This window comes from Dendropsophus ebraccatus, chromosome 13 (assembly GCF_027789765.1).
Source record: "Dendropsophus ebraccatus isolate aDenEbr1 chromosome 13, aDenEbr1.pat, whole genome shotgun sequence".
Classification (NCBI taxonomy): Eukaryota; Metazoa; Chordata; class Amphibia; order Anura; family Hylidae; genus Dendropsophus; species Dendropsophus ebraccatus.
The window spans coordinates 78,456,001-78,480,331 of NC_091466.1; the positions used below are offsets into that span (position 1 = coordinate 78,456,001).

A 24,331-nucleotide genomic window follows, 5' to 3' on the forward strand; every position below is an offset into this window, starting at 1 on the left:
ACTACAGAGGGGCGGCACAGCGGTCAGCGACTACAGAGGGGCGGCACAGCGGTCAGCGACTACAGAGGGGCGGCACAGCGGTCAGCGACTACAGAGGGGCGGCACAGCGGTCAGCGACTACAGAGGGGCGGCACAGCGGTCAGCGACTACAGAGGGGCGGCACAGCGGTCAGCGACTACAGAGGGGCGGCACAGCGGTCAGCGACTACAGAGGGGCGGCACAGCGGTCAGCGACTACAGAGGGGCGGCACAGCGGTCAGCGACTACAGAGGGGCGGCACAGCGGTCAGCGACTACAGAGGGGCGGCACAGCGGTCAGCGACTACAGAGGGGCGGCACAGCGGTCAGCGACTACAGAGGGGCGGCACAGCGGTCAGCGACTACAGAGGGGCGGCACAGGGGTCAGCGACTACAGAGGGGCGGCACATGGGGTCAGCGACTACAGAGGGGCGGCACAGGGGTCAGCGACTACAGAGGGGCGGCACAGGGGTCAGCGACTACAGAGGGGCAGGACAGGGGTCAGCGACTAGTCCTCGAGCAGCAGGTCCAGCTCCTCCAGGGGCAGCCGCACTCTCAGCTCCTTCTCAGTCATTAAATCAACGATTTCTTGTAGCTGATCCGGGAAATACTCAACCGCGTCCAAATACAAAACCTAGGAGAGGAGAAGAGAATCACCAGAGAAATACCCCAGTGTGGCCCCCCACAAGTGCACAACATGAGAGAGGAGGTGGGCACATATACAGCGGGTGTCTATACCGCACTGACTGCTGCCCAGGCTTCTATGTACAGAGAATATGAGGACATCATCTGCCAACAGCAACCAACATTTACTCACCTTAGCCCAGGGACACCTCTGTATGGCCTTATAGAAGAGCCCCCGACTTCTGTCCCGGTGACCCTGAGAGACCTGCAACACAGAGTACAACGTGACCCCACCAGCAGAATAGTGACTGCAGCTCTGGAGTATAATATATGTACACAGTGACCCCACCAGCAGAATAGTGACTGCAGCTCTGGAGTATAATATATGCACACAGTGACCCCACCAGCAGAGTAGTGAGTGCAGCTCTGGAGTATAATACAGAGGAGCACTTTATTCTTATTGGGATCGGAGCACTTTATTCTTAGTCAGCATAATGGTCAGGTACGAAACGTGGAGTGCACGGTGTTTAGTATCGATGCAGCGTAAAATCATCCCTGTGGATGAGGTGGTTAGGGGCACAGCGCCCCCCTGTGGATGAGGTGGTTAGGGGCACAGCGCCCCCCTGTGGATGAGGTGGTTAGGGGCAAAGCGCCCCCTGTGGATGAGGTGGTTAGGGGCACAGCGCCCCCTGTGGATGAGGTGGTTAGGGGCACAGCGCCCCCTGTGGATGAGGTGGTTAGGGGCACAGCGCCCCCTGTGGATGAGGTGGTTAGGGGCACAGCGCCCCCTGTGGATGAGGTGGTTAGGGGCACAGCGCCCCCTGTGGATGAGGTGGTTAGGGGCACAGCGCTCCCTGTGGATGAGGTGGTTAGGGGCACAGCGCTCCCTGTGGATGAGGTGGTTAGGGGCACAGCGCTCCCTGTGGATGAGGTGGTTAGGGGCACAGCGCCCCCCTGTGGATGAGGTGGTTAGGGGCACAGCGCCCCCTGTGGATGAGGTGGTTAGGGGCACAGCGCCCCCTGTGGATGAGGTGGTTAGGGGCACAGCGCTCCCTGTGGATGAGGTGGTTAGGGGCACAGTGCCCCCTGTCGATGAGGTGGTTAGGGGCACAGCGCCCCCCTGTGGATGAGGTGGTTAGGGGCACAGCGCCCCCCTGTGGATGAGGTGGTTAGGGGCACAGCGCCCCCTGTGGATGAGGTGGTTAGGGGCACAGCGCCCCCTGTGGATGAGGTGGTTAGGGGCACAGCGCCCCCCTGTGGATGAGGTGGTTAGGGGCACAGCGCCCCCTGTGGATGAGGTGGTTAGGGGCACACTCGGTGACCTGGTGAAGGTGCGCTCTCTGGAGTACGAGAGGCTGGGGGCTGGTAGGGCCTCTTGTCTTTGGAGGGGCTTTGCCTATAAAGTTCCTTAGCCTGCGTCTCCTCTCCTGGTGGCGGCTGATGCTGGCACATTAGTCTTTTGTTTTGTGCTGTAGAGATACTGGAGTATGGGGCTTGCAGGCGCTGAACTTGGGCTTTCGGGTTGTGTGTGGGGCTGAGAAGTCTCATTATTGTTGGGTTTAGTATGTTATATATTTTTGTATTGTGATTGTCTTTGTATGTTTGTATAAATTGTATATACTGTATATATTATATATGTTTTGTTTGCACCTGGGGTTCAGGTTTAGTGATAGGTTGGGTGGTGGGTAAAAGGGGGGAGGGGGCTTCTGTGGGACTTTGTTGGGACTTTTATATATATAAAATCCTGGTCTGGTTCATGGACGTCCGTGATCATGTACTGGGGGCATGGGATGCCGGATTAGCTCAGGAAAGCCCCCAAAAAATTATTAAAAATATTATATGTAATGTTTAGTTGTAGGTTATTATTTTGTATCGTATATGCAAAAGAACACTGCAGAGACACCATCACGTGTCTCGACGTCAGTGAACTAGCCAGACCTTCCCTCCGGGAAGGAACAACCAAGCCAAAGGCGTTCTCCAGTCAAGGAAACCACCTCAGCAAGGTATCCATCCACAGACAGCTGTTTCAGGGTTTTTTGCCCCTATTTTGTATCGTGACTTGTTTAGTTTTAGTTTATTTGTGTAATTATGTCTTGTTTAGTTGGTGTTGGGTAGAATTATGTCTGTGGTATTAGGTTGTGCACAATGCAACTGGGCCAGGGGGTTCACATTTAGTTATTTATATAGGTGTATAGTATATAGTGGTGTATTGTATATAGCAGTGTATATAGGTGTGTTTATAGGTGTATAGTATATAGTAGTATATATAGGTTTGTATATAGTAGTGTATATAGTTTATATTATGTATATATTGTATATAGGTATATGGGTGTATATATTGTATATAGGTATATGGGTGTATATAGGTATATGGGTTGTCTGTGTGGAGGAATGAGTGTGGGGATGGACCGGTGGTTTATGTTATGGTTTCATTTTTCTATTTATTGTTTTGTTCTGGTCAGATACGGTATATGGGGTGTTATTTCTGTATTTATTTATTGTTATGTTTAAAATTTTAATAAAAGAAATACAGGATGTAACTCAGGATCAGTAGTGTAATGTATGTACACAGTGACCCCACCAGCAGAATAGTGACTGCAGCCCTGGAGTATAATATATGTACACAGTGACCCCACCAGTAGAATAGTGACTGCAGCTCTGGAGTATAATATATGTACACAGTGACCCCACCAGCAGAATAGTGACTGCAGCTCTGGAGTATAATATATGTACACAGTGACCCCACCAGCAGAATAGTGACTGCAGCTCTGGAGTATAATATATGTACACAGTGACCCCACCAGCAGAATAGTGACTGCAGCTCTGGAGTATAATATATGTACACAGTGACCTCACCAGCAGAATAGTAAATGCAGCTCTGGAGGGTATAATTCAGGATAAGTAATGTACACAGTAAATTTGCAGTATACTTTGCTCACCATAAAGCGTATATATATCCTCCATAGGAGAAGACATCGGGACCCCTGCTCTGTGCCCAGTCCACGCTCAAAAAGAGCCTTGATACGATTGGACAGGCCTGTTTCTGGTATGACACTGTGTATGTCTCCTGTGTCCCCCCTGTAAAACACCAGAAGAAAACACAGAAAGGGGGTATAGGTAATACAGGGTTATGCGCAACGTTTTAGCTTTCAGTTAAAGAAAATAACATCTGTAATAAGATCTCTGCTTGCTGTCAGCGCAGGAGAACATTGCCTGAAAATGTGACTTGTGTTACAGTGTATCCATGTCCACATCCTGGGTGAGCTGAATACAGCAGCACCTCCTGCCCTGATGGATTCAGTGGATAATGGGAGCCCAGGCTCTCTATATAAGGCTCGTCTACACTGCAAACAACTGTAACAAAACCTCAGCTGAAACAAGTCAACATAACCAAGTGTTCCCTGACAGCAAACAGTGATCTTGAAAATGAGGAACTGAACCATAAAGTCTATTATAAGCCGAAGACCTTTCCCATTATACAACGTGCTTTAGCCCAGAACATGACCACCTCACCTCTGCACAGAGTCCACCAGCTTTTTCCGCCCTTCTTCCGCTTGGATCGCGAACAGATACGGCTCCAGGGCGTCCGTCGCTCTCCGGACACTGTCTATGAACCTCCGGGCTTTGTTGCTGTTGTGAGATTTGCTCTCAGACTGGATGTAGGATTTCCACAGGGTAACATTATGGGGGTACAATTCCAAAGCGTTGGTCAGGGCTTCCCTGAGAGGTGCCTGTGGGTAGACACTCACCCTGGTGTGGTACTTCAGTAAGTTACTGTGCATCACAGTGACTGCCTGCAGGGGGCTCTGCCAGCCCGATGCCTCAATGCATGCTCCTGCAGGGGGTGCAAGCGAGCCTGAAACCTGACGAAACACAGTGACAGCTGAGTCTATTCCTGCAGTGAGATACTGAAATAGAGCGAGGCAGCCGGCTATGGTGACCAGCGCGGGGTCTTCAGGGGACTTCAGGGAGTCCTCCAGCGCTCGCTCATACGCTTTCCTTGCCTTCAATATGCTAAGTGCAGGGACCGTCTCTTTATATGGCCCATAGGGGACAGTCTCAGCCAGGCTGGTGAGGATGTGCACCGCCCGGGAGTTGGCCTCGTGCTCTGGTTGTGTCCCCATTTCTGCCTCCAGCTCTGCATACAATAAACAGAGACTTCGTAAATGCTGGTCCTTTAACCCTCGACCTCCTGCAAGTCCAATGGCGGCATCGAACACCTTCCTGGCCTCCTCTGTGTTCCCCAGCAGCCACTCCAGCAGAGCGTACTCCTTCCACAGCGCCAGGCTGTTCCGGTTTGCCGTTTCTTTCAGCAGACCTTTCGCCAGCCTCTTGCTCCTTTTTCCCTGAAATTTCAGCTTCTTCTTATTTTTCCCCTGCAGACACCGAACCACCTGGAGGAGAAACCAAATGGCAGACAATTATTTACATCAGTGGTGAATGCTTACATCATCCACCCATCCTGACCATATCCTGTTACAGAGCTGCAGGGCTTGTTACAGTGTATGAGAGTCCGGACCTGTAGAGAAGTCTGCACCAAGACCCGTATTATGATACAAGTGGTGTGAATGAGACCTTAGGCCGATGCGCTCCAATACCTTGGCTATTTCGTACTGAAGCCAGCAGACTGACAGCTTCATCTTCTCCTCCACCGGGAAGCAGGACATGGTGGCCTGGAAGACGTCCTGGATGAAGCGCTCGCCTTCCTTACACTGACCAATCTGTGCTCTCTTCTTGCTCACAGTATCCAGATGGCCGACGACGCCAACTCCAGAGAGGGGGAGTTCATAGGTCGTCAACAGCCGCTCGTAAAAAGAGGTGTGGTCAAAGATGGAGGCCTCATCCAGGAAGAGGTACAGGGAGGTAGGGGGCGGCCTAGAGTCACAAGGAACTCCTAAGAACTGAAGGAAGGACAGGACTAGCTGGAACCTCAACTCCGCACTGGAGATCTTGAACATGGAAGGACCAATGTCATCAAACAAGACCTGAAAAATGAAGAAGCGGCCGAAAATCATAAACTGACATCACAGCAACGTCCCTTTAACCTTTAATGTGACCTACATGTCCCGGATTATTAACTCTTAAGATGCTATTACTTTCTACTCTCTTCTCATGCCAGACCAGTAATATGTCAGTGGTAGCAGATGTGTGAATACTGCTCTGGAGGGGAAGGTCTCACCTGTCGCTCAGGGTCCTCACAATCCTCTTCGGTCTGTTTTTTGGTTGGGTCCGGTCTCCAGGGTATCCATTGTCTGGCCTCCCGGGCGCACTCCATGTCCAGCCAGATATCAGACCTGGGGCGGCTCTTATCCTTGATATCAATCTCCTCCTCAGCTTCATCTTCTTCCTCTTCACCTAAGTTACACATGATGGTAAAATGTATTCAATTAAACTTCTAATAGAATTCCCTGTAATAACCAGATAACTGCATGTCATATCAGAATCTCCGATTACCGTCACCAAGACGGGGAATTCTCCTTTATATCCAGATGAGAGTGAGTGTTACAACTGTATCCAGTCCAGATAATCTTCTGCAGGATCAACTCTACACATAGTTTGCTACAATGATTCAGTGTTGGTGTAATAGATCAGTCTGGGTCCAGGCTGTAGAGCTCACAGAGCATTGTCTACACTGGATACAGAGCAGGACTAGCTATGTACAATGCATCAGTCTGGAGCTCACAGAGCATTGTCTACACTGGATACAGCTGAGAGCAGGACTAGCTATGTACAATGTATTAGTCTGGAGCTCACAGAGCATTGTCTACACTGGATACAGCTGAGAGCAGGACTAGCTATGTACAATGTATCAGTCTGGAGCTCACAGAGCATTGTCTACACTGGATACAGAGCAGGGCTAGCTATGTACAATGTATCAGTCTGGAGCTCACAGAGCATTGTCTACACTGGATACAATTGCATCACTTCTTAGTTTTTGTCCAGATTATCATAAAAGTTTCTACAGTATTTACTAACAAGAGAATTTGATACGATAAAGACGTGAAGTACGGCGATTATAAAACAGCCAAGTTTTACTGTATACTGCACATTGAAAAATAAGCAGTAATGGAGACATAAGCAAGAATAAACCTGTGCTTTACAACAGGGATGATATAACTGTTCTGATCTCTCCCGATCCAGATCTAGGAGCATTACCCAAGTTATTGATGACCACCCAGCCGCCCCTCTCCTGCTGCCTCATCCACGAGCTCCAGCCTTTTGCTCCTTTTTCTCCAAATCGAGGTTCCCCGCTGTCCCAAAAAGGCTCAAAAAATTCCACCTAATAAAAAAAAATAAATCAGTAGTGAGTCAGAGCTGCAATCACTATTCAGTTGGTTGTTACTGGAAACAGTCAGCGAGTCTGTATAAACACCTCCTATCCCCCAACAGCAGAGCTGAACTTACTGACAGGGGAAAAATCAATAACACAATCAGCAACACTTCCCAGAATTCTGATCACCAGAACAAGCAGGGAATGCTGGAAGATTTCAGCTCTGAAGCTGCAGAATAGTGAGTACAGTTTTGAAGTACAACAAAGGATGTAACTCAGGATCAGTAATGTATGTACACAGTGACCTCACCAGCAGAATAGTGAGTGCAGCTCCTCAGCATAATACAGGATGTAACTCAGGATCAGTAATGTATGTACACAGAGACCCCACCAGCAGAATAGTGAGTGCAGCTCTGGGGTATAATACAGGATGTAACTCTGGATCAGTAATGTATGTACACAGTGACCCCACCAGCAGAATAGTGAGTGCAGCTCTGGGGTATAATACAGGATGTAACTCTGGATCAGTAATGTATGTACACAGTGACCCCACCAGCAGAATAGTGAGTGCAGCTCTGGGGTATAATACAGGATGTAACTCAGGATCAGTAATGTATGTACACAGAGACCCCACCAGCAGAATAGTGAGTGCAGCTCCTCAGTATAATACAGGATGTAACTCAGGATCAGTAATGTAATGTATGTACACAGAGACCCCACCAGCAGGATAGTGAGTGCAGCTCTGGAGTATAATACAGGATGTAACTCAGGAGCAGTAATGTTTGTACACAGAGACCCCACCAGCAGAATAGTGAGTGCAGCTCTGGAGTATAATACAGGCTTTACATCCAATACTATATATGAGACATATAGTCTTGTGCAAAGAACATTTAAAAAAAAACTCTTTAACTCTGTATATACTACATACACTGCAGTATATACTACATACACTGAGGCTACAGAACGCTCCATCCCGGGAGCAGATGGAGTCACAGTCCTGGTGGAGTTTCTCCTGGCAGAGCAGGATCTCTCTGCACCAGGTCTAATTACATTTCTTGAAGGTGTCTCTTGCTGCAGACGCGGATGTCTCCATATAATCTGTCGCTGTATTCAGGTCCGTGTAATAGCGACCCTGCACTGCACCACTGGTCCCGAAATTGTCTGCGTAATGGATCTCTACGGTTCACTTACCCATCAATGACAAGGGCACTTCAATTACACTAGGCAGCAATCAGGATGGGGATACACTGTGATACACCCACGCTGCTTCTTCAATGTACAGGCCGTAGGATAGGGAGGGGGCAGTGGCTGAGCTTTAAGGGGCACAGCCACTACATAGGAGGGCACTAAACACACAGGCACCAAGCACTAAACGTGTCTTCAGCAGAATTTGTATAACACAGAGTGATCAAGAACACTATGCCATATGTGATTTTCGAATGCAGCTCTGAAGGTGACTGTATTAAACTACAGGATGTAACTCAGGATAAGAAAAGGATTTATGGGGTCTGCATATGAATTACCAATCTTCTTCTCTACGATGGAACTTCTATATTCCAATATACAATAACTCGATAATGAGCGTATCGTGTTGATGCGGGTTTACCTGCTCTTTTGTGGTCATGTTCTTCACACTGTCCGGCTTATAGAAAGTGAAGTCCATAAGTGCCTGGAACAAGGACACTGCTTTCTCACAGTGGCCAGCCTGGCGCAGGAAGTGGCACTGCTGGAGGAAGATATCTGCCAAGGAAAGAAGGAGAATCATATCATAAGGGTTTCACTGTACACACACACAATCTATATACATTCACAATATGCTGAAAGCCTGCCTGAGCTAGTCAGTCTCCCCCGGCTGTAACCGTATCCGGTCTAAACACACGTCTCACTCCAATGCTGATAGTTTGCTGCAATGTATCAGTCTACCAGCCGAAGGCAACGCTGCTGAGCTCACAGAAGTATCATGAAGGTCAATAAGATCTATCTATTCTATAGCAGCAAGCAAAGAACAGGGAGGACATAAAACACAAAGTATATTAAGACTAAGGCTGAGTTCACACATCCCTATATTCTGCAGACCTACGGATGGTGAATACCTGTCCTGGATTGTTTCCCTTTCCCGCAGGATAAATCTTTGAATCTCCATCGCTGTGACAATCCAGGACTCTCAATACACTGGCAGATAGATGGAGCCTGGCACAGGAGAGTAAAGTGAGCAGGCCGTGTTCTGCCAGTTCTGTCTGCACTCACATCTATGTAAATGAATAGAATTAGAGTACCTAGCTGTATGGATATGGCGGTGGTCTCCACAAGTCAAGTATACAAACAAGAAAAAACAGGAGAAACGACTATTGTGGTAGACCTAATTGATGCAAAAAAGCGACTTTATTAGTATGAGCATAAACTGCAGTGAAGTGATATACATAAATTAGTCCAAATTTGTGCAGTAGAAGTACAGAAGTATTATAGGGCGGTATCTGGCCCTATAATAGACAGTCGTGGAGTCAAGGTGCAGACTGTCCGAAGATGTGTGATGTAGGTGTGATCAGAAGATCAGAATGGTTTTGTCTGATAAGTATACGGCATAGAGTCCCATATGAGGTGATGTGGCTCAAGTGAGTACTTTTATTTCTGCAATGTAAAATAACTGAGATCCTTCACAGGTTTCCACTTCCGACATGTTTCCCCTATGTGGTGTGCATAGGTTCATCAGGGAATGATGTGGAGATGCTATCAATATTGTCCTCAGTAAGGAGATCTCTAGACAGATGCCATGTTCATATAGGTGGGGGAATGATGATAACTATATTTGAAGGTCCTGATATGAGCTAGTAGTGATATTGCTTGTAGCCCGTTAGTCAGGTCCAGGATAGGTACAACAGATATCTTAGTTAGTAGTTTGTAGTAGAGATTAGTAGTTCTGCAGATAGTGGTTAGGCACAAATGGTCCAGGTATCTGCCATATAATCAATATACATGATGCATGTATTGGATGCCTGGAACTTGCTGGTGTATACCACTGATAGATGTCACTGATAGACATGCATAAGAAGAGACCAGGGGAGAGATGTCTCCCGGTCAGGCAGATGGTAGGGAGCTCGGCAGAGTTAGATGTCGTGTGATTTTCCCCTTGTCCAAGCACGTGCAATCCACATCTTGTGCCTAACCACTATCTGCAGAACTACTAATCTCTACTACAAACTAAGATATCTGTTGTACCTATCCTGCACCTGACTGAGGGGCTACAAGCAATATCACTACTAGCTCATATCAGGACCTGCTAATATAGTTATCATCATTCCCCCACCTATATGAACATGGCATCTGTCTAGAGATCTCCTTACTGAGGACAATATTGACAGCATCTCCACATCATTCCCTGATGAACCTATGCACACCACAAAGCGGAAACGTGTCGGAAGTGGAAACCTGTGAAGGATCTCAGTTATCTTACATTGTAGAAATAAAAGTACTCACACACCTCATATGTGGCTGTATGCCGTATACTTACCAGACGAAACCATTCTGATCTTCTGATCACACCTACACCACACACCTTCGGACAGTCTGCACCTTGACTCCACGACTGTCTATTATAGGGCCGGACACAGCCTGGCTAAGGGACGCCTGACCCAAGCGGTCCTCGATATACGTTAGGTAGGGTATAACAGGGCTACCTCCCCGACAGTACCCTTGCCTACTAAAATCTTTTTGTACTTCTACTGCACAAATTTGGACTAATTATATATATCACTTCACTGCACTTTATGCTCATATTAATAAAGTTGCTTTTTTGCATCAATTAGGTCTACCACAATAGTCATTTCTTCTTTTTTTTCTTGCACTCACATCTAACCTCAGCCGTGTGCAGACAGAGGTCATATCACAAAGGGGTCGGCACTTTTGAACTTATATTCACTTTAGGACTTTTAGGTCACAGCGCTGAGACCCCTGCCACCTATATGTAACCGCATGGACACAGCATAGCCATTTAGCTGTAGCAATCACACAGATTCTGGTTATCTGACTACCAACGATATCATATTTTAGCCAGTCTCAATGAGCATCCATATACAATTGTTCAACTCTTATTTACACACTACAGATAAGATCTGCATGACTTCTGCACAGAAATCGACTTTTGGTGCACATCTGAAACTCGCAGAATGTCAACTTACATTGCAGAAACCCTGCAGACTTAAAGGGAAGCAATCAGCATGATGGTGCTGCTGTGGCTCCCAGCTCCATCCTACAGATCTGGGTGCAACTCCCCAGCAGGGATCCCGCAGACACTCCAGACGCTCACCAGGGGCACAGGGAAAGGTAAGTTGTTACTTGAAATCAATTTCCCCCCTTCCCCTGCAGGTTTCTCTTTTAATGCACAATGTATGCACAATGTTAGGGTGCAGTACCACCACTCTGACTGCAGGTGGCAGTATTTCTTCATCACTATACAGTAATAGATAATAATATTGATGTTAAACACTAAGTAGCAAAGTTTGTGTTTTTACACACATAAAGGTAGTAAGGACTCCACTCACTATACATGCTGCGTTCAGTGCCCGGCACAGCCGGATGCGACACCATAGTCCCATCATGGACTGCAGACAGGGTGCTGAGACACTTCCCGTAGATGGCGTTCACTTTGGACACAGAGAATGTGCTGAACTGTCCCTGAGAAAACTGCAGATACTTCTGCCAGAGCTGCGGATCATTGGGGTGAAGAAAGATCAACTTTTGCCACTCCTTCAGCAGAGCCGCGCTCTCCCAGAACTCTGCACACAGATGCAGCCGCGCCAACTTCAGCTCAGTGCTGGCCGGGTTGCTCTCGATAGCTCTCTCCAGGATAGACAGCTTCTTCTCCAGCACCATCTTTAGAGACATGCGGTGGCTGTCCATCTCGCTCTCGCTGGTGGAGTACATGCTTGGCTGATGGATCAAACCATCCTGCAGACAAACAAAGGAGTAGTCAGATCTGTTATTCTGGACCCCAGGAAAGCTGGGTGACTACCCCTGTAATCATCGTTATTACATCATCACCCAGATCCAGACAATAACTTAATATTGTACAAAATATGATTGCTGCATTATGAACAGGGTACCTGAAATGAGACAAACTCCATCCAGGTCTTGATGTCTGTGGGATTTTCTCGGACTCTCCTGTTGTAATCCTCCACCTTCTCCAGGAGGCTGGTGTCTCTGGGCTCTGGGGCTGGGGTCTTGCTCTCTGGGCCCCCTTTACCTTGCAGCCACATGGCGGTGGATCTATCGTATACTCCCAGTGGATTTACCCAGCTGACTGGACCAGAAGAGGCAGTGGCAGAGTCCGGTTCACACTCCTTAACAGGAATGAAGCCGCCGGAGGCGATTGCCGCGCCATCTTTACTGCAGGACACTGCCTCTGCCTTGGCCCGTAATGTCTGCACTGCCGTCTTGTTGTAATAGCGTTCTGCCCTCTTCTGAGATGTCTTCTTGTTGTTTGCATCTTCCCAGACAATCTGCTGCTTCTTGGGATTAATCCCCAGGCAGGAGTGACCTCTCCTCCTATATCTGGAAGTAAAGACAGATATATCCCCTTACATTATGCAATGAGGACGTGGGATTTGGGCAGGTGGTGGCGCTCCAGGGCATTCAACATGTAGCTTCTTTTTTGCTAATTACTGCTTACATTTCTCCATCGCCTCCTGACGGTTCCCCATTGTGACCCACTGCACTGCGATCACAGCCAAGTATATAAAAGTAATATGATCATCACGGCATCATACTGCAGGAGGGTGCAGGTCGGGGAACATAGGGAGGTGTAACACATAATTGCAAGATTTTACTTCCCAGGATTTGTCTGTAACCATGGAAACACAAAAACCTGCATAGGAGCTGTATACAAAAAAAACGGCAAGAGGCTTATAATAGAATAATATAATTCTCTGGGTTTTTTACATGCCCTGGAACAACAAAAGAAATGGTTATATGAGTGGAGATACCCAGAAAACCGGGTCACAGCCAAACTTTATTGTGATCAAGGCTGGTTGCATGGATTATGGGTCTTCTACCATTCTGAGTACACAGCTTCTATGGAGCCACATGTGTTTCCATGGTTACAGACTACAAACAAACATTGTGTAGTTTAATCATGCATCTGTGTCCAGTTCTCCTGTCTCCTCCTACAGCGTCTGTAGTTTATCGGCAGGGCATAGAAAGGCCCAACCTGTGGCTTTGTAGCAATACTAAAACTCCAGGCTGTAAGGGCATGCTGTGGGTTGTAGTTCTGCAAGAGCGGAAGATGACTGGTCTGTACAGGGTATGCTCTGATGAGAAGCATCGTTCACCCATAGAACAGCCCTATGGAATCTCAGCCAAGTCACTATGGATTTGTCTGTCCGCACAGTGATGAGAAGCTCCGAGTGTCAGCAGGTTTCATACGATGTCCTGTCACTTCTCCTCCATTAATGCACTGCTCTGCAGGTTCAGCAGAACTGCGAGCGCAGCTCTGGATGTGATTGGAGCATAAATCAAGGATTTCAAGTGTGTCCACACAACTTAGGCAGATTAACCTGTCCACCATGGTGATATGGTCGTAGAGGCTTTCTATTAAATGACTGTCAAAACAGCGACAAAGAGGAGGCGGCCGGGCGGTGATAATAAACCCGGAGGAGATCTGAGTGTTAATTAGAGTCTATGATGATTAAAACGCCATCTGCCACCACCGCCTGCACCGCTTATTAAAACTGTTAAGAGTTTATAATATTCAGCTGCAGCCTGGATGTACCACGATAATAAAGAGCAAAGTGACAAGTAAACCCAACTCCCCGGTGCGTCCAGAAGGCCTGAGGGGCGAGAGAGAGCTGAGGCGCCACCCCAGGGCACCTAATAAACTAAAGGATAAAGGTAGGGAAATGATCTATGAGAAGGTGACATCAATTTAGAGCAGTGATGGGGAAACGTCAGCCCTACAGCTGTTACAAAACTACAATACCCATCATGCCTGGACAGCCGAAGCTTTAGCTTTGGTTGCCCAGGCAGGATGGGAATTGTAGTTTTGCAACAGCTGGAGGGCCGAAGGTTCCCTATCCCTGGCTTAGAGTGTTCCCTTTAACCTGTGGCTCTCCAGATGTTGAACAACTACAACTCTCATCATGCACAAACAGCCAAGGTTTGGTGAGCGTTGTGGCCATTCAGCTGTTTCACAAGCACACGTTGGGACACAATGCTTTACACTAATCTAACATTGCAATTATTGTGGCAGGCTGCATTACATTGTAGATGTTCTAGCTATAATCTATGGGTGGGCTTCACACTGGATGTGTGCATGCTTCTCACCGTGCAATGTCTCCGCGGTACAGCGACTTATACTCCCAGTTGGCTGGATCGGATTTCTTATCAATTCTGAATGTCTCCTGTGGTGCAGACTGGGCTTCTTCCAGCCAGAGAGCGCGGCCTGCGACGGCAGATCCACAGGTGTCCTCCCTGCAGAGCACAAAGCCAGCAGCGTTAGCACAGGTTAGCCCATTACAGAAGAGAATAATGGGGGCACAATAACACTCCCAAGCCTATGACAACATAATATTAAGCCATTTGGGGGGGGGGGGCTAAAAAGGCTGCTGAAGCTAGGTCTGGTACTGCAGATCAGGCTCTTTCACATGGTTGGATCAAAGCTGCAGTACCAGATTCAGCCACAAGAAGGAAAGTGGTGCTGTGTCTGGATAAAGCAGATGCAGTGCTTGTTATTGGATGTGTGGATGAGTGGGCCCATATATATTAGCTGCTAAACAATCTTGGGGGCCCCAGTCACTTGATATCTATGATCACATCCAGGACAAGGTGTTACCCACCTCATAGCACCCACCGGCTGAGAGTTCTTTATCTTTCCGCAGTCCTCCTCCTCCTCGCTGCTCCTCTTCTGCTTCTTCTGCTTCTTTTTCTTCTTTTTCCTCTTTTTCCTTCTTCTATCGGCCTCGGAATCTGACGCCTCACTGCCGGAGGTCTGACGTTGGGGGTCATTGCTGTGAATCACACATCATATCACTCGGTCACAACTTATTCCCATGTAAAGTTTCACTTTTTCAACTATTTAATAGACTTTGAGTTGTATAATAAAATGCTGCCTAGGGGGCGCTCACTGCACACAGATCTATACAGCCCCTATAGAACTTATATACTGACAGCAAGCAGAGATCCTGAAGCAGAACTGATAAATTCTAGAACGAAGTGCAAAACAGTGACACAAACCAGCAGGACATGTGAGGCCCGGCTCCATATATTACAGTATAGGTTTGGGCTATCATGGTGGAGGAGGTACACAGCTTCACACTCCACTGCTGGGCCTTCAGGGGTTAAACGTGGTTTATAACAAGTATACAGGATATAAACATCTCAGTGCCCAAAGTTACCAGGACAACAAATAATGTACTAAAGAAAGTCCAGACCGGACGCGGCCCCTGGCGTTACAAACTGGTTCCCCCGCACAGTGTTTGGATAAGAGCAGCATCACAACCAATACAGAAAAACACTATCCCATGTGTAATACCATGCGGGGCGATTCTCCACCAGAGCTGAGGGTTTGGTGCAGTTGTATCCAGTGTGAACAATCCCAGTGTAAAACAATGTAAGGATGCCTTCACACCTACCGGATCCACAGCGGATCTCACTTCTGCAGATTCGCAGCGGGAACCGCTGCGGATCCGGTACCATTCACCCCTATGATAGCACATATTCGCAGCGGGATTAACATCCCGCTGTGAATATGTGCTTTAACCCTTCGCTGTCCGCAGCCCCGCCGCTGCATTAGCCCATCCTCGGCCGCATCCCCCATCTCGGGCCGCATCAAGCAGCCCGCATCCCCTATCCCCGGCCGCATCCTGCAGCCCGCCGCCGAGAGCATAAAGTACCTGCTCGGCGGCGCGGCTGCAGTGAGCGGGACCGGAGCCGGCGGGGCTGCGGACAGCGAGGGGTTAAAGCACATATTCACAGCGGGATGTTAATCCCGCTGCGAATATGTGCTATCATAGGGGTGAATGGTACCGGATCTGCAGCGGTTCTCGCTTCGAATCCACAGAAGTGAGATCCGCTGTGGATCCGGTAGGTGTGAAGGCACTCTAAAGGAGATGATCTGCGGATGCTGCGTGCTCTGCACTCCGGACACAACTGTAACAAACCCTCAGCTCTGAGAGACGCCCCTGAACACAATGCAGCAACCCTGAGGATAATACTAGGGGCGATCCGGAGAGAGGGAAAGCTGGGTGACGGCTGGATGAGATGACAGCCACTCATACTAGATGCCACACAACTTTCTATGGATTGGATAGTACAGATCACACAGGGAAGGGCTGGGTTGTTGGAGAAGTATAACTCCCATCAGACAGGGCTGTGATGTATAGGACCAGAATACCTGGACTGTGGAGATTCCTGGTGGGAGGAAGGTGCAGGGGGCTGTGAGCGCTGGTGCAGGGACAGGGCGTCCTCCGTACAGAAACTTCGATTGTTCAGCCAGTCCGACCCTGCGGAGGAAAAAGCAAGGCATCAAACTCTGTCCCCTCCACCCTGGGGGTCTATATGACAGGGGGTCTATATGACAGGGGTGGGGGGGAGGGGGGATCTATATGACAGGGGTGGGGGGGGACGGGGGGTCTATATGACAGGGGCGGTGGGGAGGGGGGATCTATATGACAGGGGTGGGGGGGGACGGGGGGGGGGTCTATATGACAGGGGTGGGGGGGACGGGGGGTCTATATGACGGGGTGGAGGGTACAGGGGGGTCTATATGACAGGGGTGGAGGGTACAGGGGGGTCTATATGACAGGGGTGGGGGGGTACAGGGGGTCTATATGACAGGGGTGGAGGGGACGGGGGGTCTATATGACAGGGGTGGAGGGGACGGGGGGTCTATATGACAGGGTTGGAGGGGACGAGGGGTCTATATGACAGGGGTGGGGGTACAGGGGTCTATATGACAGGGGTGGGGGTACAGGGGGTCTATATGACAGGGGTGGAGGGTACAGGGGGTCTATATGACAGGGGTGGGGGGTACAGGGGGTCTATATGACAGGGGTGGAGGGTACAGGGGGTCTATATGACAGGGGTGGAGGGTACAGGGGGTCTATATGACAGGGGTGGAGGGTACAGGGGGTCTATATGACAGGGGTGGAGGGTACAGGGGGTCTATATGACAGGGGTGGAGGGTACAGGGGGTCTATATGACAGGGGTGGAGGGTACAGGGGGTCTATATGACAGGGGTGGAGGGTACAGGGGGTCTATATGACAGGGGTGGGGGGGTACAGGGGGTCTATATGACAGGGGTGGAGGGTACAGGGGGTCTATATGACAGGGGTGGGGGGTACAGGGGGTCTATATGACAGGGGTGGGGGGTACAGGGGGTCTATATGACAGGGGTGGGGGGGACGGGGGGTCTATATGACAGGGGTGGGGGGTACAGGGGGTCTATATGACAGGGGTGGGGGGTACAGGGGGTCTATATGACAGGGGTGGGGGGTACAGGGGGTCTATATGACAGGGGTGGGGGGTACAGGGGGTCTATATGACAGGGGTGGGGGGTACAGGGGGTCTATATGACAGGGGTGGGGGGGACGGGGGGTCTATATGACAGGGGTGGAGGGCACAGGGGGTCTATATGACAGGGGTGGAGGGTACAGGGGGTCTATATGACAGGGGTGGGGGGGTACAGGGGGTCTATATGACAGGGGTAGAGGATACAGGGGGTCTATATGACAGGGGTGGGGGGTACAGGGGGTCTATGACAGGGGTGGAGGGTACAGGGGGTCTATATGACAGGGGTGGGGGGTACAGGGGGTCTATGACAGGGGTGGAGGGGACAGGGGGTCTATATGACAGGGGTGGGGGGGACGGGGGGGTCTATATGACAGGGGTGGGGGGGACGGGGGGGTCTATATGACAGGGGTGGAGGGTACAGGGGGTCTATATGACAGGGGTGGGGGGGACGGGGGGGTCTATATGACAGGGGTGGGGGGTACAGGGGGGGTCTATATGACAGGGGTGGGGGGTACAGGGGTCTATATGACAGGGGTGGGGGGGACAGGGGGGTCTATATGACAGGGGTGGGGGGTACAGGGGGTCTATGACAGGGGTGGAGGGGACGGGGGGTCTATATGACAGGGGTGGGGGTACAGGGGGTCTATATGACAGGGGTGGGGGGTACAGGGGGTCTATATGACAGGGGTGGGGGGTACAGGGGGTCTATATGACAGGGGTGGGGGGGACGGGGGTCTATATGACAGGGGTGGGGGTACAGGGGGTCTATATGACAGGGGTGGGGGGGACAGGGGGGTCTATATGACAGGGGTGGGGGGTACAGGGGGTCTATGACAGGGGTGGAGGGGACGGGGGGTCTATATGACAGGGGTGGGGGGTACAGGGAGTCTATATGACAGGGGTGGAGGGCACAGGGGGTCTATATGACAGGGGTAGAGGATACAGGGGGTCTATATGACAGGGGTGGGGGGTACAGGGGGTCTATGACAGGGGTGGAGGGTACAGGGGGTCTATATGACAGGGGTGGGGGGTACAGGGGGTCTATGACGGGTGGAGGGGACAGGGGGTCTATATGACAGGGGTGGGGGGGACGGGGGGGTCTATATGACAGGGGTGGGGGGGACGGGGGGGTCTATATGACAGGGGTGGAGGGTACAGGGGGTCTATATGACAGGGGTGGGGGGGACGGGGGGGTCTATATGACAGGGGTGGGGGGTACAGGGGGTCTATGACAGGGGTGGAGGGTACAGGGGGTCTATATGACAGGGGTGGGGGGTACAGGGGGGTCTATATGACAGGGGTGGGGGGTACAGGGGGTCTATATGACAGGGGTGGGGGGGACAGGGGGGTCTATATGACAGGGGTGGGGGGTACAGGGGGTCTATGACAGGGGTGGAGGGGACGGGGGGTCTATATGACAGGGGTGGGGGTACAGGGGGTCTATATGACAGGGGTGGGGGGTACAGGGGGTCTATATGACAGGGGTGGAGGGTACAGGGGGTCTATATGACAGGGATGGAGGGGACGGGGGTCTATATGACAGGGGTGGAGGGGACAGGGGGTCTATATGACAGGGGTGGGGGGGACGGGGGGGTCTATATGACAGGGGTGGGGGGTACAGGGGGTCTATATGACAGGGGTGGGGGGGACGGGGGGGTCTATATGACAGGGGTGGAGGGTACAGGGGGTCTATATGACAGGGGTGGAGGGTACAGGGGGTCTATATGACAGGGGTGGGGGTACAGGGGGTCTATATGACAGGGGTGGGGGGGTATAGGGGGTCTATATGACAGGGGTGGGGGTACAGGGGGTCTATATGACAGGGGTGGGGGGGACGGGGGGTCTATATGACAGGGGTGGGGGGTACAGGGGGTCTATATGACAGGGGTGGGGGGTCTATATGACAGGGGTGGGGGGTACAGGGGGTCTATATGACAGGGGTGGAGGGTACAGGGGGTCTATATGACAGGGGTGGGGGGGACGGGGGGTCTATATGACAGGGGTGGGGGGTACAGGGGGTCTATATGACAGGGGTGGGGGGTACAGGGGGTCTATATGACAGGGGTGGGGGGGTCACTGTTAGCAGTACAGAGGGTCTCCAGGGGCCACATGCAGTAGCGGACACCTCCGGGCTCTCTTTGGGGGTCACCTGTTTGTTTGGGGGCTCCACCCGCACTCGAACACCCGGAAAACGCAGGGAATAACGCCATGCCGGGGTCTCCGTCAATATTCCAGTCGCGCACAATTCGCGTCACGCACGTCTCCCTCCGGACTACCGCTCCCAGAATGCACTGCGGCTGGATGCTGCGAGTCGCTATGGCTGATGCGCCGCACTGAACGACGGGACTCGTAGTCCGAGGATCTGAGGCAACAAGTGCTGATCATCTGTAACCTCCGATAGGAAAAGTTATGGACCGTGAGATACACAGAGTCACGTGATCATAGAAGGCAGCCTCCACCCCTGTCATATACAGGACTATGGAGTTATAGGGGATACATAGGTCAGGGCTCACCTGTGCACCTTACAGGACTATGGAGTTATAGGGGATACATAGGTCAGGGCTCACCTGTGCACCATACAGGACTATGGAGTTATTAGAGATACATAGGTCAGGGCCCACCTGTGCACCTTACAGGACTATGGAGTTATAGGGGATACATAGGTCAGGGCTCACCTGTGCACCATACAGGACTATGGAGTTATAGGGGATACATAGGTCAGGGCTCACCTGTGCACCATACAGGACTATGGAGTTATTAGAGATACATAGGTCAGGGCTCACCTGTGCACCATACAGGACTATGGAGTTATAGGGGATACATAGGTCAGGGCTCACCTGTGCACCATACAGGACTATGGAGTTATTAGAGATACATAGGTCAGGGCTCACCTGTGCACCATACAGGACTATGGAGTTATAGGGGATACATAGCTCAGGGCTCACCTGTGCACCTTACAGGACTATGGAGTTATAGGGGATACATAGGTCAGGGCTCACCTGTGCACCATACAGGACTATGGAGTTATAGGTGATACATAGGTCAGGGCTCACCTGTGCACCATACAGGACTATGGAGTTATAGGTGATACATAGGTCAGGGCTCACCTGTGCACCATACAGGACTATGGAGTTATAGGTGATACATAGGTCAGGGCTCACCTGTGCACCATACAGGACTATGGAGTTATAGGGGATACATAGGTCAGGGCTCACCTGTGCACCATACAGGACTATGGAGTTATAGGTGATACATAGGTCAGGGCTCACCTGTGCACCATACAGGACTATGGAGTTATAGGGGATACATAGGTCAGGGCTCACCTGTGCACCATACAGGACTATGGAGTTATAGGTGATACATAGGTCAGGGCTCACCTGTGCACCTTACAGGACTATGGAGTTATTAGAGATACATAGGTCAGGGCTCACCTGTGCACCATACAGGACTATGGAGTTATAGGTGATACATAGGTCAGGGCTCACCTGTGCACCTTACAGGACTATGGAGTTATAGGGGATACATAGGTCAGGGCTCACCTGTGCACCATACAGGACTATGGAGTTATAGGGGAATCATAGCTCAGGGCCCACCCAGTGCATTATATACCCTCCATGTATTGGTATCTACCTGGCACATATATGATGTATGCTATGTATGTTGGTAATGTAGTGTGCAGCATAGTCACTGCCAGCAACAAATACAGCACAGCCGCTATGGACAACCAGCAAGCTCCTTTTCCCTTACACTTGCACATAAGCCTGTGATCACAATGCAGTATCCCATGTATTCTGGTAGTAACGCTCGTCCCACTGCACTACACATGATAAGTGACATGACGTGTGAGGTGACCAGGATGCAGATTATCCCCAGTGCAGAATGTGCAGCAATAGACAGGGATGTGTCCGAAATCAAAGGAGAAGCCCCTGCACACATCAGTCATTTATGCATTGTATTCTATGGGCCATTACACACGGCTGTGAATTCCATGGACCATATAATGATAACACGTTGGGACTGTGTGATCAGGCTCCTAGACTTCTATTGGTCTCACGGTCTGGGATGTCAGGTGGCTCACTGATGGCACTCCATAGGCTGACTGTGTGTGACGCATGCGCAGAAGGCCCAGGCCTCAGGTATCTTCCATGTAGTTTATGGTATATCTTTAGTACAGAAAACGACACCATGTGCACACAGAGTGTCGGGGGCTTGTTATACATCAGGGTTTTTAACTTTCACAATTCTTATTTACTTAAACTTAATTATAGAATAATAAGTTTTTCCTTTTTCTAATAGATGGTGTGTGTCAGGATCCTCCAGATCTCTGCTGGCCGTCAGTAAATGCAAACATTCATTCCTATACGGAATCTAAACACTGCCTGCTGCCACCACTAGGGGGAGCTCACTGTCTACAGATTTAGTATTGGATTCAGAGCTACTCCTAGTGGAAGTTACTGGGGCTATCATCCTGTAAGGAGGCTCTGACCCCTATAAAATTACAGTAAAATTACATTACGAGCATAATTCGTTTCCGGAACGAGTTTTTAATCCAAATCAATCTTAAACCAAAGAAAATTTTCCCAAAAGAAATCATTGAAATGCAGACAAATTGTTCCACTGCCCCAAATATAATGATTTTGTATTCTGAATAACAGGTAAAACAAAGGAAACAAACATTTGAAAACAGCTGGATATGTGATATATAAGTTACTGTACAGTATAGCAGCATGTGGTGTATAATGTATAGTAACTGTATAACCCTGATAACACAGCAGCTGGATATGTGATATATAAGTTACTGTACAGTATAGCAGCATGTGGTGTATAATGTATAGTAACTGTATAACCCTGATAACACAGCAGCTGGATATGTGATATATAAGTTACTGTACAGTATAGCAGCATGTGGTGTATAATGTATAGTAACTGTATAACCTTGATAACACAGCAGCTGGATATGTGATATACAAGTTACTGTACAGTATAGCAGCATGTGGTATATAATGTATAGTAACTGTATAACCCTGATAACACAGCAGCTGGATATGTGATATATAAGTTACTGTACAGTATAGCAGCATGTGGTGTATAATGTATAGTAACTGTATAACCCTGATAACACAGCAGCTGGATATGTGATATATAAGTTACTGTACAGTATAGCAGCATGTGGTGTATAATGTATAGTAACTGTATAACCTTGATAACACAGCAGCTGGATATGTGATATACAAGTTACTGTACAGTATAGCAGCATGTGGTATATAATGTATAGTAACTGTATAACCCTGATAACACAGCAGCAGCTGGATATGTTATATATAAGTTACTGTACAGTATAGCAGCATGTGGTATATAATGTATAGTAACTGTATAACCCTGATAACACAGCAGCTGGATATGTGATATATAAGTTACTGTACAGTATAGCAGCAGGTGGTGTATAATGTATAGTACAGTAACTGTATAACCCTGATAACACAGCAGCTGGATATGTGATATATAAGTTACTGTACAGTATAGCAGCATGTGATGTATAATGTATAGTAACTGTATAACCCTGATAACACAGCAGCTGGATATGTGATATATAAGTTACTGTACAGTATAGCAGCATGTGGTGTATAATGTATAGTAACTGTAAAACCCTGATAACACAGCAGCAGCTGGATATGTGATATATAAGTTACTGTACAGTATAGCAGCATGTGGTATATAATGTATAGTAACTGTAAAACCCTGATAACACAGCAGCAGCTGGATATGTGATATATAAGTTACTGTACAGTATAGCAGCATGTGGTGTATAACGTATAGTAACTCTATAACCCTGATAACACAGCAGCTGGATATGTGATATATAAGTTACTGTACAGTATAGCAGCATGTGATGTATATTGTATAGTAACTGTATAACCCTGATAACACAGCAGCTGGATATGTGATATATAAGTTACTGTACAGTATAGCAGCATGTGGTGTATAATATATAGTAACTGTATAACCCTGATAACACAGCAGCTGGATATGTGATATATAAGTTACTGTACAGTATAGCAGCATGTGGTGTATAATGTATAGTAACTGTATAACCCTGATAACACAGCAGCTGGATATGTGATATATAAGTTACTGTACAGTATAGCAGCATGTGGTGTATAATGTATAGTAACTGTATAACCTTGATAACACAGCAGCTGGATATGTGATATACAAGTTACTGTACAGTATAGCAGCATGTGGTATATAATGTATAGTAACTGTATAACCCTGATAACACAGCAGCAGCTGGATATGTTATATATAAGTTACTGTACAGTATAGCAGCATGTGGTATATAATGTATAGTAACTGTATAACCCTGATAACACAGCAGCTGGATATGTGATATATAAGTTACTGTACAGTATAGCAGCAGGTGGTGTATAATGTATAGTACAGTAACTGTATAACCCTGATAACACAGCAGCTGGATATGTGATATATAAGTTACTGTACAGTATAGCAGCATGTGATGTATAATGTATAGTAACTGTATAACCCTGATAACACAGCAGCTGGATATGTGATATATAAGTTACTGTACAGTATAGCAGCATGTGGTGTATAATGTATAGTAACTGTAAAACCCTGATAACACAGCAGCAGCTGGATATGTGATATATAAGTTACTGTACAGTATAGCAGCATGTGGTATATAATGTATAGTAACTGTAAAACCCTGATAACACAGCAGCAGCTGGATATGTGATATATAAGTTACTGTACAGTATAGCAGCATGTGGTGTATAACGTATAGTAACTCTATAACCCTGATAACACAGCAGCTGGATATGTGATATATAAGTTACTGTACAGTATAGCAGCATGTGATGTATAATGTATAGTAACTGTATAACCCTGATAACACAGCAGCTGG

At 48.7% G+C, this 24,331-nt stretch overlaps 1 protein-coding gene across 1 annotated transcript; it reads right to left on the reverse strand.

The window, feature by feature from the left end:
• Nucleotides 1-205: 205 nt before the first annotated feature.
• On the reverse strand, nucleotides 206-19,790 carry NRDE2 (NRDE-2, necessary for RNA interference, domain containing). The gene is made up of 14 exons (XM_069949302.1): nucleotides 19,562-19,790; nucleotides 16,294-16,402; nucleotides 14,738-14,908; nucleotides 14,226-14,372; nucleotides 12,011-12,458; nucleotides 11,450-11,855; nucleotides 8,518-8,651; nucleotides 6,797-6,920; nucleotides 5,820-5,995; nucleotides 5,239-5,625; nucleotides 4,154-5,034; nucleotides 3,580-3,718; nucleotides 834-905; nucleotides 206-650 (listed from the first exon to the last, which is right to left on the reverse strand). The coding sequence occupies exons 1-14, from the start codon at nucleotides 19,620-19,622 to the stop codon at nucleotides 525-527; spliced, it is 3,381 nt and encodes a 1,126-aa protein (XP_069805403.1). The 5' UTR covers nucleotides 19,623-19,790; the 3' UTR covers nucleotides 206-524.
• Between the last annotated feature and the right edge of the window lie 4,541 nt (nucleotides 19,791-24,331).

Coding starts and splice junctions, on each gene's coding strand:
- NRDE2 (XM_069949302.1), bottom strand. CDS start 19,622: ATGGCGTTATTCCCTGCGTTTTCCGGGTGTTCGAGTGCGGGTGGAGCC. Junction 16,403..19,561: donor TGGAGCCCCCAAACAAACAG/GTGACCCCCAAA, acceptor TTTCCTCCGCAG/GGTCGGACTGGCTGAACAAT. Junction 3,719..4,153: donor CTGGTGGACTCTGTGCAGAG/GTGAGGTGGTCA, acceptor GGTGTTTTACAG/GGGGGACACAGGAGACATAC.